Genomic DNA, 16,769 nt, shown 5'->3' with positions numbered 1-16,769 from the left:
AACTTCAAAACTGATTCATCATGGCATCGCTTTATATAGAACTTCCAAAACGAAGCATTATTAATTTTGTACAATTTTGATATTAAAATTAAAATTTACAAAACGTAAAGAAACTGATATTACAGCCGAATAAGGTATAAAATACAATATTGAATGACAATCTTTTATAGTAATACCTTTAGTTTTCCATAAGAAAATCATTCTGAACTTTAATTACAATAACGTCTCTTGTATTATTTTAGTTATGTAATTAATTACAGTTTGGATTTAGTTACTAACATACAATGGTAGTACAGAGCTCATACGTTATCCAATTATATACATAAAATGCACAAATAAGGCCTCAAATTCTGGAAATTGGAAAACTGTGAACTGTAAACAATTTGAGAGTTAATTAGAAATGTAATTACAAAGAATATCAATTACAGAGGAAGACATAAAAACAAATAACAAATGAAAATACATCACTTGGTAATAACTTTTAAGCTGTTTCTCAAGATAGTGAGGTCTTCAGTTACTGAATTTTTAAATTACCATTTTGTTATAAGAAGCATTGATCTTTCATGCTAACATCTCTGCAGTCTCTAGTTATTTATTTCTAAGGACTTATTACTCCAATTTCTTGATTAGTTTCTTAATTTACTATATGTACATAATTTTATCAATGACAACAATCCACTGATAATTACGACAATGCACGTCCTTCTAGAACTTTCCACATCCTTTGCAATGAATATCAAGTTTTTTATCAAATAGGACAGAATGATACATATAAAGACACACATACAAGGCCTTAGGAAGCACTGAATTGTCTGATAACTATCCGGATACAAAAAAAGGTTGTGTCAGACATTTCATATGAATTTTGGAGAAGACTGTATGGTTATAATATGCACACAACACAGATATATAGAAATATGTTTTGATGGTGACTCTGGGACCAACAACATGCACATCACCATTTCCTCCCTTCAGCTGGTCTGGAAAAGTGAGACTGCATCCCTGCTGATGAGATAGATATTGAGCTCAAGAATGACAAGGCATTACTACATGCAGTACACATATTGACCCATTTGCTTGTAAAAGCATTACAGTGTGATTATGATCTTTAATGTGTGAGGGTGTTGTAGCTGTCCCCTTATTATTAACCCACATCTTGAGTCCAGTAAATAATCTATAATTATGTAGTAATCATTATTTATGAGTTATATCTCATTAGCTACCTTTTTAAATAGATGTACTTTAGTATTTTTTCTGTCTCCTTGGAAACTTTATTGTAAAGTTATGCTCTCTGGAAGAAAGCGCTGTTTTGTGTTCTTTATTTTGATTTTGGGAACGAAATTCTGAAGTGGCTCCTGCTCCATGATTAATTGATATCAGTGCCAATGTATGTGCATGGAATAAACCTCTTCATATATTGTGTGTACATACGACACAAGTTCCAAACTACTGCTCGTCCACTTTCTGTCAGTCTATAAAAGAAATTTAAATGACTTTGCTCTTGCAATCTAATTATTTTATTTCATTTATTCAGAAACTCGAATGAAGGATATTCTATTTTGGTATGTGTTCGCAACTTTGGTTGCAAAAGAAAAAGCAAGAAACAGAAAGTGTGTGCATAATTAAGAAAAAGCCAGTTTTGGTACAGAAACTTATTTCTCGAGCTAGAGTGCGAACTCAACGACTGGTGTAATTATTTGCGGATGGACTCTGAAACGTGTAATTGTCTTTTGTCACTCGTAGCACTTTGTATAATACAGAAAAATATTTGTATGAGGAGAGCAATATGTCCACATGATTGGTTGATGGTGGCGTTAAGATTCCTGGAAACAGGAAGAAACTACAAGGCTCTAGAATTTTCTTCTGCAATTTTGAATCAATCATTTTATGAAAACCCACCCAACACATGCAAAGCTCTTTACACTTTTCTGAAACAGGCTTTGATGAAGGCAAGTAAAGTACCTGAATTCTGTAATCCATCAATTCTTATAAGTCCCAGAAAAGATTTTTACGGTTTTAGATGTGTTTTAACATCAGTATATTCTTGGAAATTACAGATGTGGCCTATGAGTTGAAGTTTAGTTTGTTTCTGAATCGGGGTTTTCAGTTCTCTGTCGGAAGTCTACCACTAATCTCTTGTAGACTTTTGCACCAAAATGTAAACCTCCATTCTGAACTCTAGACAAGGATCTGTATCTTTCTGAAAAATTTTACTTCTAGAGTTGTGGTAGTGAATTCTACAGTTCAGCTCTAATTCACTACAGTTATGAATCTCGTATCATATTACAAAGCAAAACAAGTGGAAGAATCACTATGTCTCTGAAGGCACTTTTGCAAGATCTTCCATCATCAGTTTAACACAATATTTTGATTACACTCTTCTTTACAATAAAAAGGGGCTACTTTCTGCTCCCCACTGTCACACTTTCTGATTGAAAATATACTAGCAATCTCTTTTGCAGGTCAACATAATGAGAGAGATTTCTAGGTGCAAAGCACGGAAAACTCAGAATTTTGGTTCAGTTATCCATACGCTTGTGCCACCTCTGTTTAATGAAATTATTTCTATTCAGTGGCTTCTAAAAAAGGAATTGAGTAAACTTCTGTTTCAATTTCTATATAGTTCCCTCAGTTGTTACTTGTATGCTTTTTCTCTTGTAGATAAGTGAACAGAGTTGCAAGAGACAACTAATAGTTACTATCAGCTACAAGATGAACCTTAAACTGTGTATCATCTAATCCATCTTCATCGGAATCACTCAGAAGAGGAGAGGTCAAAACACCACAGACTTGGCGTATATATTTCATCCTTCCCGGCGCTCTATCGAACAGATTTCGTTACTCTGCTTAGCTCTTTGTGGTAAATAGTCCGCAACGAATTTATTTTTCATTACCCTTTCCTTTTTTGCCGGAGGGTCAACCCCTGTTCTTATCTCGATCGCTCTATTCCTTGCTCTTAATTTTCCACAAACAAGTGTAGCTCCTACACATTTCAATAAATTTAGCGATGGCCTCTCTATAGCACTGACACGTGCATGTCATTTTAAAATTCACTGTGCACTCACAGAAAAGAAACACTAGACTAAACAAACAGCGTCATAATGCGACGACCTCCTGTCCGCAAGCTACGAGTTGTCTGCTCATTGGTGCCCACAAATTCGGGGAATGTTGCGCAAACCTCCAACACCATCTTCCAGTTTTGCACATATCTTCTCCTATAGAGAACTAACGGCATATCTGCGCAGACTGACTGTTTCGTGTAGAGGGGCCTCTAGCCGCCTGTTACTACTTAATTATAAATAACACCTCTAGATCGATAACTACATTATTTGATGATTGTCGTTGTGGTCATGTGACTATTAAGGAATACCATGACTCGTTTCACAACCCCCTATCCCACAGCTCTCTACGCGCTCCGCGGTGGTGGGATCTGTGTATGAATCGAAGTTACAGATCCACTCGTATTGATATTTGAACGTGATCTGCTAATGTCATACCTAATGTCAACAGGAAACATATGATAATGGACATTACTCTTACACGCGGATGTTCTGAGATTTTAGTTCACATAGAACTATAAGATCAGTACTTCAGTTAATTTGAACCATAAACAGAAGCAGATCAATTCTGGCTTCGAAAACAAAACCACCCAATAAAACCAATGCTGACAAAATTGCCTCCGCTCTCCACAAGTCCGCGTCCTATACTGTAGAGTCTCTGATAAAATGGCTCCAAATGCCGGAGGGATTGAAAATTATTGTCGTTTATGTGCAGTTGAGGGGAACGGTGGTATTTTTATTTACAGTACGGAAGGCATGGGACTGTGTCTTGAAGAAAAGATAATTCAGTGCTTGAGAATTGAAGTAAGGAACGACATGCTTTTCCGTGTTACAGAACTTTAGTGTATGGATGTATCTTTTGCGTCAATAGCTGTCAATGTCGTGTTGACTAATTAAAAAAGACGAATTGTAAATTATTTATTCCGTTAATGTACGATTTTACCGCAGCACCAAAACAAAAATAAAATGGGAAACCGGAAGTAGTTCAATAAGCATTTGGCCTACCAGTGAAGTCCCGCATCCTTACCAAAACAAAACATTAATCCCTTGTGTAAACATAAAATGGACTGTGAATCAGAATTACTATTCTGTTTTAATGTATGCTAGGAAACTTATCTGAATTACCTTAGACATAGCATGAAGTAGATATACACACAAATTTATACAGAGTAGTTGTGCAAGAATGAAAGAAAGAAGTGCTGTTAGCACCATTTTCAATTAATACACTTTCCATGGTCAGAAATTCCACATCTGTTGTTTTGTGTGAGAAGTTGCTTTTACCGTTACCGTTCATAGTCATAAATTTGGTGATTAGTACACTATTAACCACACTGTTGTGTGTTTTTGATACACCTTCCCCCTGAAATTCAACTATGTATTTCTGTTTGTAAAACGTTTATAAGCGATACTTATAGTCTAATGCTAGTTTAGACGCATATTTTCTTCACAAATAAGCTGAATAATGAATTATAACCTCAGGAGTGTAATATTGTGAGAGATTAAAATGAATAGTGATGTAAATTAAGTAAGGATTTAAAGGCTTAACATACTAGTACATATAGAAGATCCTGTGAATACCTATGAAATTGTATGCAACTTACACACACTGTCTGTATGGATTGGCTAACTTATCCCATTTGGATTTTGAGTAACACAATAAGCACATAAGTTAAATGAGTTTAATCCATATTGAAAACAAACTTTTCAAGCTCTGTATATAAGTCTCCATTTCTTTATATTGTGAAATAATTACTTTCTGCTTGTAAAAAGTTTGTTTCTGCTTGTAAAAAGTTTGATTAATGCTGTTAACAGGTATCTATGTACGACCATCTGCCGAAGAAGGTTTGTGATAAATGCCATAATCAACTTGATGATCTGCATAGGTTCACTGAAAGAGCAACAAGAGTTCAGCATACGCTAGAACTACTTCTGCAGATAAAAGCAAGATATAATACATTGGTATGTTATAAAATAAATGGTTGATGTAATACCTTTTTGTACCAAATAACTGGATCTGTGCTAATTATATGTCACAGGTTGTGGAAAAAGCCCATGATGACCAACCCATAGAGGTCAAAAATGATCCTGACGATATGCACATCAAGGATGAAATGCTGGAATTGCCGCTTAATGTAACTTTGGAGTCTGATACTGAAAATGATGTGGATAGGAAAACTGACAGCTGTGAAGAAGGTACTGGAAATGGGCAGTTAATAGAAGTAGAACAGGTCCATTGCAAAAGCCTTTGTGGTTATGTTAATAGAAGTGTTTTTACTTAAAACTTAATAAATGATGTGTGAATATTTTTACAAAAAGGCCACTTTAGCGTATATTACTACTGGTGATAAACAAAAATTAAGTATAGACCTATATCCTTGTTTCTTCTTGTCATGTACCATATGTTCATTCTACACCTAATCATTGCTCTATGTAAAAAGAATGCATCTTCTAATTCTTCCTGTGGTATTTTTTGTGCTTTCTTTTTCTAACAGGGATTGCATCCCATGCAATCCTTGTATTGACATTCTTCTCTCAGTTTATATTTCATAATGTATGTTCAGAAAGATAGCAGACTACTGCACTTCATTGTGCAATATTTATTAACCATTGTTCCCTCAGAAATAATTCCCTTTCATGATTACACCTCGTTCCCAATGTCTCTTCACTGTTTGAATGCACTCCATGGTATAGTGCCAAATTACACTGTCAAATTTCCTTGATATGAGTCTGCTGAGACCAAACCATATGATTAATGTGGGGGAGCCAGGACAGTTGTATGATATTTCATATGATAACTGCAGATCAGAAGTAGTGTATAGGCAAGTGCATTGTTGCGGTGCAACTTCCATTGTCTTTTTTTTAAAATGGTATATTCACACAAAGGCTTTAAAATCCTTTTACAGTTTCTCTGTGTACCATATGACCATGGTATCTAATGCACCTTTTCTGAATTTACATTTCTGTTTCCATTTTTATAGTGAAAATTGTGTTAAATATAACACTGACTTGGACATTGCACCCAGATTCATTGTCTTTGCTTGCCTAGAATGTCACCTTCTAAACTAACATAGATCTCAGGCTATGCTGCAGATTAGTCTTGTCACCATAAACAAAATTGTGGGTGGGAGGGGGTGGTAACACTATCACACTCTTGCCATTTAGTTTTCTTGATGTTTTTAGTGTACAATAATAATTAAGTGAAAACTTTATGAATTGTAGTGCAGCTTATTGCTAATACTAAAAGTAACACATTTGGTCTTATTTGAATGTGACTGCTTGTATGCTTGGTGCAAGCCAGAATGTCTACTTTAATGCGCACTGGTTGTTGTAGAGTTTCTTAGATGTAAAAATGTTCTGTCAGGCACACTTGGATCATACAGTTTTATCTGACCATACAGATATTGCATTAAGTTTATCTAGAGGGCATATGGTGAATATGAAGTTTTTGAATGGCATTGTATTTTATGCATGATCTCTTAAATTCCTTTGTCTCTAATGTCAAGCAGATAGTTAAAAGATGGAAAAATACTATAAATGGAAGGCAATTAGTTGCAGTAATTTTATCAGGACCTATACTTGAGTTTCTTTCAGAGGATGTTGTCACTCACTGCAGAATCTGCTATTTCTTTCATGACAACAAGTCTCTCTTTCGACAATTATTTACAGCTCTTCTATGCTGCACAAACTTCTGCCAATTATCTTCTGTTATATAATAAAAGGTCTCATCTTCACCTTGTAGAATAACAGCTTTTATTTTCACGTCTATGAACCCATATTTAGTTTCACTGTATGCTGCATAAATTTGCTTACAAGTATCTCTCTCTATTTTTCTATTTTGCTATTTGTTTGTTATCCATTCTGTTTTTATTTTCAGTTTCTTAAATTTGTTTCTGAGTGGCCTTTATTGCTGCCTTCCTCTATGATCCTTTGCATTCCTTTATTTTCTTCTTTCATCAATAAGTTTTACTATTTCTTCAGTTATACATGGCGTTTTTGCCTCTGCTTTTTATGTATGTATGGAGGCCACTATGAAATTATTTCTCTTTCTTTCTTGTACTAGCAAACAATATTCATAATATCTTTTGAATATATAATATGAGACAGTTTGGTGGTGGCTATTCTTTCCAGTGGACAGCTGGATGGTTGTCACATGCCCATAAAATGCTGTGCAGAAATTACAGTAAAGCTGATATGTAATATGACTGCTTCCACAGATGGCCTTGTTTCTGTTAGGACAGGATAAACCTGTGACAGAACTAGAGTAGGATGTGGTGTATGGGCCTAAGTCGTCTTCCAAAATGGCATGCACCATATGGCAAGCGCTTGGGAGTAGGTGAGGCATAAAGATGATCAAGGATGCTGCGTAGATTGGGTGTGCAGTGTAACACTAATTTTATAACTGTGATTTACTGATGTAGTCATAGGATACTACTTTTTTTTCGTAAAGTGCGTAATGTTACATCACTGTACATTTAAATTTAGTTGCCAATCTGTACCACCTTGAAATCTAAGCAAGATCTGATTGAATGTTTCTGCGGCTCTTTACACGAAGTACTTCATTATAGATAACTGTGTCATCTGCAAAATATCTAACATTGCTGTTAATATTGTCTATTGGGTCATTAATATACAACATGAACAATGAGGGTCCAAAAACTCTTCCCTTGGCACACCTAAAGGTACTTCTACATCTATCAGTGAGTCTCCATGCAAGATAACATGCTGTATCCTCCTCTAACAAGTCAGAAATAATGATCAACTGCCCATATGATCAGTGTTTCATTAATGGTCATTCATGTGGTACTGGCTCAAACTCTTTTCCGAAGCCAGTAAATACTGCATCTACTCAATTTCCTTGATTTGTGATTTTCAGAATGTTTTGTGAGAAGAGTGTCATTTTTGCTCTGCACAATCTCTGATTGCTGAATTTATGGTGGTTGACATGGAGGAGATTGTTCTGATCTAGGATTCTACAACAGACAGACATCTGTGAGATTGAACAGTTCTGTAGTGGATCACTTATGTTACCCTTCTCCTAGACATGTGTGGTCTGTGTTAATTGAAGGTGGAGGGAGGGGAAGGGAAAGGAAGGGACTGTTGATGTCAGCTGCATTGGGACTTGACACAGAACCAGCGGCAATGAGTGAAAATGTGTGCCAGATTGGTATTCGAACCCAGGCTGTCCTGCTTACTAGGCAGTTGCATTAACCCCTGCACTATTTAGAGACAATGTTTATTGCAACTGCACAGACTATGTCGGCATGCCTCTCAGCTGACACATACTCCTACGTAGTGCCACCTATGCGCAGTCCCTGTCTATGTCCTCCATGCTCGCCATTTGGAGATTCCTGCAGCACTCTGACATAATTGTGCATCCACACTGAAAGAGATGGATCCATTGCCCATCAAAGTGAATCAATTATATGAATGCGTGGTGTCTGTTCTTTTGGACATGTCTGGATGCACATATGCAGATGCACAATGTCTGACCTTCTGCAGGAGTCTCCAAGTAGTGAGCATGGAGGACACACTCAGGGACTGCAGATAGGTGGTGTTAAGTGGGCTGGTGGGTTGGCCAAGAGGTGTGCCAAGAAAGTCTGTTCTACCGGACATGTCCGATAGAGCAGATGCCACACATTCATATAGCTGGATAGGTGGGATGTGTGGTTTTTTCCCAATCACTGAGCAAACTTTTCAGTGGATCTACACTATATATTCTGGTTAAAATGAGAGCTTGCTCAGCAGCAAATTCTGTATAGTACCTGGTAGGGATGACATCAGGCCTTGGAGCAGCAGATAGACAGGCTGCCCCTGCCCCCCCCCCTCTCCCACACACACACTTAAAAAAACTAATCCACAGACCGATTTTCCATGACATATCCACATATCGTCATCTGGCTACCTTCAGGAACCAAGTGCAAATATTCAGTATAATTCCAGACAAGCATAACTGAACTATATCCTTCACCCTGGCTTTTACTACTTATTACTGCACCGAAAAATGAGGAACATCGTACTCACAGTTCTTCCCACCCTCACAAAGTGGTATTACACTGCACATCCAATCTACACAATATCCTAGACCATCTTTGTGCCTCATCTACACCTAATCCTGTGCCATATGGGATACACCCTTTTGGAAGACTTAGGCCCATCCACCACATCCTACTCTAGGCCTGTCACAGGTTTATCCTTTCCTAACAGAAGCAAGGCTGCCTAGGAAGCAGTCATATTACATGTCAGCTCTGCTGTAATTTCTGCACAGCATTTTATGTTCACATGACCACCATCCAACCGTCCATTGGAACAACCACCAACATACTGTCTCTCATTATACATTCAGAAGACGTTACGAGTATTATTTGCTTGTACAATAAAGAAATAAATAATTATTTCCATAGTGGCTTCCATACATACATAAAAAGCAGAGGCCAATAAGCCATGCATAACTGAAAAAATAGTACAACTTATTGGGATTATTTGACTTGTGAGAGAACATTATAGGAATGTTGAAAAACATGAATTGATGGACACTTGAATATAGACACAAATAATCCTGCGAAACCCTAGTTACAGAAGTTCAAGAACCAGTATTAATTGAAGAATCTAGGATATTCTTCAGTGCACTATGTATCACTCCTGTGTGGACCTATAAGACAAAAGTAGACTAATTACAGCATGCACAGAGGCATGTAAGCAGTCATTCTTCCTGCTCTGCATATGATTGAAATAGGAGGAAACGCTAACATAGTACTATGATAAGTACCCTCTGCCATGTAGTTCACAGCGGTTTGCTGAGTTTTTTTGTAGATGTAGATGTAGATGTGATGGCCTTCGTAAGACTATCAGCGTACTAGAAAGTCGCTCCCATGTAGCCTGACTACCCATGGACCACTTGCCTGCAGTGATGAGCGGTCCCTAGAGTGGTATACTGTTGGTTGTATTAAGGCTTTCACAGGAGCATTACCTCCTAATCTAACCTGCATACAGGTTTCCCGTGCCTTTCCATATACACCCCTTTGCCAAGAAACCAGCTGTAAATGAAACACCTACCATCACCCAATATTCTCCTGCACTGCAAGAACTGAACCATTTCCTTCACCAGGGCTGTGATTACTTAATTTTAGGTCTGAAAATGAGGATATCCCACCAACACTCCTTCCCACTGTGCCAAAGCATTCTGTCACCCACACAATATTCTAGTCCAATCTTCCACAACACCTACTCCCAGTCCCTTGCCACATGGGTTATTAATGTGATATTCTGTTGCCCACCCAATCGACACAGTATTCTAACCCATCTACTGCTGTCCACTAGCCACATGGGTTATACCTCTGCATAAGATCCAGGTGCAAGACTGGCCAATATAGCCATCTGCCACATCCTACTCCAGTTCCACCCCAGGCGTATATTCTCCTTTCGGAATAAGGACCACTTGTATAAGCAATCAACATACACCAGCTCTTTTGTTATTTCTACACAGTGTTTTATGTGGGCATGGTCAACAGTAAACTGTTGCCAGGATCAGAGTTGACAACTCTGTTGTAGAACTCGTCTTTGAGCACACAGTGCACAATTTCATTGGCTGGCTTCCAAACTATGACATCCAGATCCTTCTGTCCCCCACCCCACACCCCACCCCCCACTCACACCCCCTTTTCCCAACACCAGTTGTATGAATTGCATAAATTAGAATTTTATAGCAACACAGCCTTCTGTTTCGGTATCATCCAGTCCTCTGTCTCCTCTAAACATTGCACTACATCCATTTCCACCCTTGCCCCATGACACTCACTTTCATCCTGCACTCCTCCAATCTCCCTCTTCCTCTGTTATAGCTGCCTCTCCCAATAGCCCTCTACATTATTGTGCACTGTTCTCAGTACCCCTTGCCTGCAGATGAAGTGAACTCATTGGTGCTGCATTCCTATCCCATGCACATGCTGCCTCTCCCTTCCAGCCATCCGCCATCCTACCTCAACCAAACTGTCTGCTCCCCATCTCCTCTCCTTCCCCTCCACTACAGCTTTGAGAAACCTTCACCCCAGTTGAGCTACAGTGCCAGAACATTGAAGTCAGCCGGGACAGTGTAGCTGCAGAAATTTTATGTATGTATGTATTTATCTGGGTAAGGGGGCAGGGGAGAGGCTCTGTAACTCTGAAAGAGGATTTATCCAGAAAAGAGTAGATTGCTACTCACCATACAGAGATGTTGAGTTGCAGACATGCACAACAAAAAGACTGCTGTAAGTTTAAGCTTTAGACCAAAAGACCTTCTAAAGTAGAAAACACGTACATGATCACTATTTCTGCCCTCTGAAGCCAGACTGCGCACAGCAACTGCACATCATAGGATAAGATGGTGAGGTCAGGAAGAGGCTGAGGCAAGGAGTGGGAGGAATAGCAGTGTAGGTGTGGGAGAAGGTGCAGTGCTGCTTGTGAGAGCATGCAGGAACACAATGGAGACAGCGTAGGACTGCTAGATGCAGTCAGAAAGGTTGGGGGGGGGGGGGGGGGCAGGAAGGGAGAAAAGTATAGGAGTAGAAAAAGAGTAATGGGTGCCAGATTGGGGGCAGGGAAGGGGATAGGTGGTGAAGGACAAGGACTAGTGAAGGTTGAGGCCAGAGGGGTTTCTGGAACAGATGATATATTGAATGGAATGAACAGTCTAATAAGTACGAATATGGATTGACAGTAAATTGAAGGAAGACAAAAGTAATGAGAATTAGCAGGAATGAAGACAGCGAGAAACTTAACATCAGGGTTGATGGTCACGAAGTCTGCTACCTAGGCAGAAAAATAACCAGTGATGTACAGGGCAAGGAGGGCTCCAACAGCAGACTAGCACTGGCAAAAAGGGCGTTCCTGGCCAAGACAAGTCTACTAGTATGAAACATAGGCCTTAATTTAAGGAAGAAATTTCTGAGAATGTACTTTTGGAGCACAGCATTGTATGGTAGTGAAACATGGACTGTGGGAAAACTAGAACAAAAGAGAATCAGGGCATTTAAGATGTGGTTCTGCAGATGAATGTAGAAAATTAGGTGGACAGATAAGATAAGGAATGAGGAGGTTCTGTGCAGAATTGGAGAAGAAAGGAATGTGTGGAAAACACTGACAAGGAGAAGGGACAGGTTGATAGGACATCTGTTAAGACATCAGAGAATGACTTCCATGGTACTAGAGGGAGCAGTAGAGGGAAAAACTGTAGAAGAAGACAGGGATTGGGAGACATCCAGCAAATAATTGAGGACGTAGGTTGCAAGTGCTACTCTGAGATGATGAGGTTGGCACAGGAGAGGAATTCGTGGCAGGCTGCCTATCTCTTGGCCACATTTTGTTGGTGGCCCTTCATGCAGACAGACTGCTTGTTAGTTGTCATGCCCACAGGGAAAGGAGCACTGTGGTTGTAGCTTAGTTGGTAGAACACATGATTGCTTTCCCAAGTAGCTCTGCCTTTGATGGGATAGGCAGTTCCAGTGACTGAACTGGAGTGGGTGGTGGTGGGAGAATGTGTGGGACAGATCTTGAATTTAGGTCTATTGCTGTGATATTGGGGCAGGGGTGGAACATGGCTGGACAAGGAAACTGCATAATTTCGGTAGGTGATGGATTACCGCTGTGGAGGGTTGGGAATGATAGTAAGTAGGATATTAGTCATTTCAGGCCACAATGAGATGTGTACCTCTACATCTACATACGTACGTGGTGAAGGATACCTTGTACCACTACTAGTAATTATCTTTTGTATTCCACTCACAGATAGAGCAAGGGAAAAATAACTGTCTCCATGCCTCCATGTGAGTCCTAATTTCTCGAATCTTTTATCTTCGTGGTCCTTATGCAAAATGTATGTTCGTGGCAGTAGAATCATTCTGCAGCCAGCTTAAAATCCCATTCTCTGAATTTTCTCAATAGTGTTCCTCGAAGAGAATGTTGCATTCTCTTCAGACATTCCTATTTGAATTGATGAAGCATCTCCATAACACTTGCGTGTTGCTCGAACCTACCGGTAACAAATGAGCAGCCCGCCCCTGAATTGCTTCAGTTTCCTTCTTTAATCCAACCTGGTACAGATCCCAAATACTCGAGCAGTACTCATGAACAGGTCGCAGTTGTGTCTTATATGCAGTCTCCTTTGTAGATGAACCACCCTTTCATAAAATTCTCTCCATTCGCCTTCCATACCACAATCCTCACATGTTTGTTCCATTTCATATACTTTGCAATGTTATGCCCAGGTATTTAAACAACATGACTATGTCAAGCAGCTCACTTCTGTTGCTGTATCCAAACATTAGCTGTTTGTTTTTTGTACTCATCTGTATTAACTTACATGTTTCTACATTTAGAGCCAGCTGTCATTCATCACATGAACTAGAAAATGTGCCTAAGTAATCTTGTATCACCCCACAGTCACTAATCTTTGACACTTTCCTATAGAAAACAGCATCATCAGCAAGCAACCGCAGATAGCTGCATCCTGTCTGCCAGATCATGTATATGTTTAGGAAATAATAGCAGTCTTATCGCACCTACCTGGGACGCTCCTGACGATACCCTTGTCTCTGATGAACACTTTTCGTCAAGGACAACATACTGGGTTCTATTACTTAAGAAGTCTTCAAGCCACTTGCATATCTGGGAATCTATTCCTTATGCTCGTACCTTCATTAACAGTCTGCAGTGGGTTACTGTGTCAAATGTGTTTTGGAAATCAAGAAATATGGAATCTGCGTGTTGGCCTTCATCCATAGTTCACAGTATATTATGTGAGAAAAGGGCAAGCTGAGTTCCACATGGGCAGTGCTTTCTAAAACAATGCCTATTTGTGTATATAAGCTTTTAACTCTCTAGGAAACTTGTTATATTCAGACTCAGAATATGTTTTAGAATTCTGCAGCAAACCAATGTTAAGAATATTGGTCTGTGATTTTGTGGATCCATTCTTTTACCTTTCTTATAAACAAGAATTACCTGTATGTCTTTCCAGTCACTTGGGACTTTCCACTGTTCAAGAGATTCATGATAAGACAAACTAAGTAAGGAGCCATTGCTGTAGACAACTCTTTGTAAAATGGGATTGGGATCCATCTAGACATGGTGACTTATTTGTTTTCAACTCTTTCTGCACCAGGGATGCCTATTACTGTATCGCTCATATCTTTGTGCAGTGGTCATACAGGGGTGTGTTTATATGATTCTCCTTTGTGAATGATTTCTTAAATGCAGAATTTAAAACTTTGGCTTTCATTTTGGTATCTTCAACAGCCACACCAAGCTAATGAAGGGAGTGACTGGACATCAGACCAACTTACCAATTTTACATAGGACTAGAATTTTCTTGGGTTCTCAGCCAGATGTTTTGCTAAGGTATGATAGTGGTAGTTGTTGTTTGCTTCGCACACAGATCTTTTCACAGACGCACGAATGCCTGCTAGACTTTGCCTGTTGTCATTTGCACATTCTCTTTTGAACTGAGAGTGTAACAGTGCTAAACCACAGTGGATCTTTTCTCTGTTTAATCCACTTATGAGTCACATACTTGTCCAGAGCATAAGTTACAATCTGTTTAAACTTTGCTTATAATTCCTCTATGTCATTCATACTGGAATTAAATGACTGCAATTGATTATCTAAGTGAGATGCTAACAACTGCTTATTTGTTCTTTGTAGCAAAACACCATCCTACCCTTCTTGACTAATTTATTAACTTTCGTAACCATAGTCACTATGATGACATAATGATCACTAATCCCTTTTTTTATTGTGCTGCCATCGATAATGTTGTTTGTAGCTACAAGATCTAAGATATTTCCATTGTGTGTGAGCTGCCAAACTAGCTGTTCGAGACAGTTTCCAGAAAAGTATTCAAAACTATTTTGGAAGACTGTCTGCACCCCCTGCAATGAACCATAGACATCCCAGTCTATACTCAGTAGGTTATAGTCACCTCCAATGAGTATTGCATGTTCTGGATATTTACATGGTACTGACTGTAGACTTTCTTTGGATGACTCGAGAACTGTCACAGCAGAATAGAGTAGCCAGTAAAAATTAACTAGATTTCACATAGACGTGTTATATGCGACTGGATAACTTCACTGTCACACTCAATTCCTACCTCAGTAGAGGCAATATTTTTGTCAACTGCAGTGAACACTCCCCTTCCAATGGCATCTAATCTGTCCTTGCAATAAATGTTCCACGATTTGCTAAAGATCTTGGAGCTTCTTACTTTGGGTTTTAGCCAGTTTTGGTCCCAAGAACAATTTGAGAGTGAGAAAATTTCTGGAGGACACTAAATTGGGGAAATTTGTTATGAATATTTCGACAATTTACTGATAAAATTTTGACATGCACAGCATCTTTACTCTCAGTGTGGTCTGATTTCCTACCTGCGTATTGACTGGTGAGTGTTCATCAGAATACCTCAAACTACGTCATAGCCATAAAAGTCCCGTGTGCACTCCACAAGTACTCTGCTACCCAAGTAGCTCTTCCTTTGTGTAGTGCACCCCTGACCTATCAAAGGGAGTCCTACAATTCGCCACTCGATTACGCACATCTAGAAATCTGCAGCCAAGACTATCACATAGCTGATGAAGCCTTTGGTTGAGAGCCTCCACTAAGTTCCAACCCATAGGATCCTGATCAGCTCTGGAAACTATGCTGCAAATTGCAAGCTCAACTTGTACCCCGCACGAGAGGCCAACTGTCTTCACCACGACTGCCAGCTACCCGAATGAACTGAGGATGGTCCCAGAACCCATTCAACAAACTTTGCTGGTGCTGGTGTAAGCCACAACTTGTAGACAACTGCAACCTGCAGGGTCAATAGTTGCAAGCAAGGCCACCTCCACATTTCAGATAAGGCCCCCGACTGACATACCAAGTGCACATTGGCTTTCTTTCCTGTCCGGAATGCTATCTTTCTAAGGGGCTCCATAGTGCACCTTAAGTTGGAACTCCTGATAAGTAGCTAACTCCTGCCCGCATGTGCTTGCTTGGACTGTGATTAAGGAACAGCCACTTGTTCACTCACAGTGTGAATATGTAGGGCCAGGTGCCCAGCCTATCAAAACCATGGTGGAGAATGTGATTCCATTGCTCCAGTCATGCGTGGTACTGAGTCATGCAGGGAGTGCTCCTTTATGGCCAGACAGTGGGAATTTGGGAGCAGGTAGGTGACTGGAGAGGCAAGCTATGGGAAATCTTCTTCTGTTGAGTAACTTCAGTCTGTGAAGGCTTCAGTGAGACCCTTGGTTTATCTAGAGAAGGACTGCTCATCACTACTGATGCGACAGCCATGAATGGCCAGGCTGTATGAAAGAGACTTCTTGGTATGGACTGGATTGCTGATGATTGGTAGGTTTCAATATGGATGGAGGTACTAATGTAACCATCTTTGAGATTGAGGTAACATCAAGGAAGGTGACTTATTGAATTGGGGAGGACCAGCAAAGTGAATATGGGAGAAGGCGTTGAGGTTCTGGAGGAATGTGGATAGTGTGCCCTTGCCCTCTTTCTGTCTCCTCGCCCCTACAATCACCACACTACTACCTTCTACATGCTTCTTAAAGTCCATAAACCCAACCACCCAGGATGCCCCATTGTGGCCGGTTACTGTGGCTCCAGTGAGAGTATATCTGCTGTCATGGACCAACACCTTCAGAAACTTGCCTGTAACCTACTCTTGTATATAAAAGA

At 39.6% G+C, this 16,769-nt stretch overlaps 1 protein-coding gene across 1 annotated transcript in view; it reads left to right on the top strand.

The window, feature by feature from the left end:
* Positions 1-3,707: 3,707 nt before the first annotated feature.
* The window catches only part of LOC126252684 (zinc finger protein 543-like), a 52,479-nt gene continuing 39,417 nt past the window's right edge, over positions 3,708-16,769 (top strand). Inside the window, exons 1-3 of the mRNA XM_049953591.1 lie at positions 3,708-3,863; positions 4,872-5,018; positions 5,096-5,252. Of these exons, the coding sequence (XP_049809548.1) occupies positions 3,726-3,863; positions 4,872-5,018; positions 5,096-5,252 (442 nt within the window). The 5' untranslated portion in view covers positions 3,708-3,725. The remainder of the gene's footprint in view (positions 3,864-4,871; positions 5,019-5,095; positions 5,253-16,769) is intronic.

Source organism: Schistocerca nitens, chromosome 1, assembly GCF_023898315.1.
Source record: "Schistocerca nitens isolate TAMUIC-IGC-003100 chromosome 1, iqSchNite1.1, whole genome shotgun sequence".
Lineage (NCBI taxonomy): Eukaryota > Metazoa > Arthropoda > Insecta > Orthoptera > Acrididae > Schistocerca > Schistocerca nitens.
This window is presented reverse-complemented; position numbering and strand designations above follow the sequence as displayed.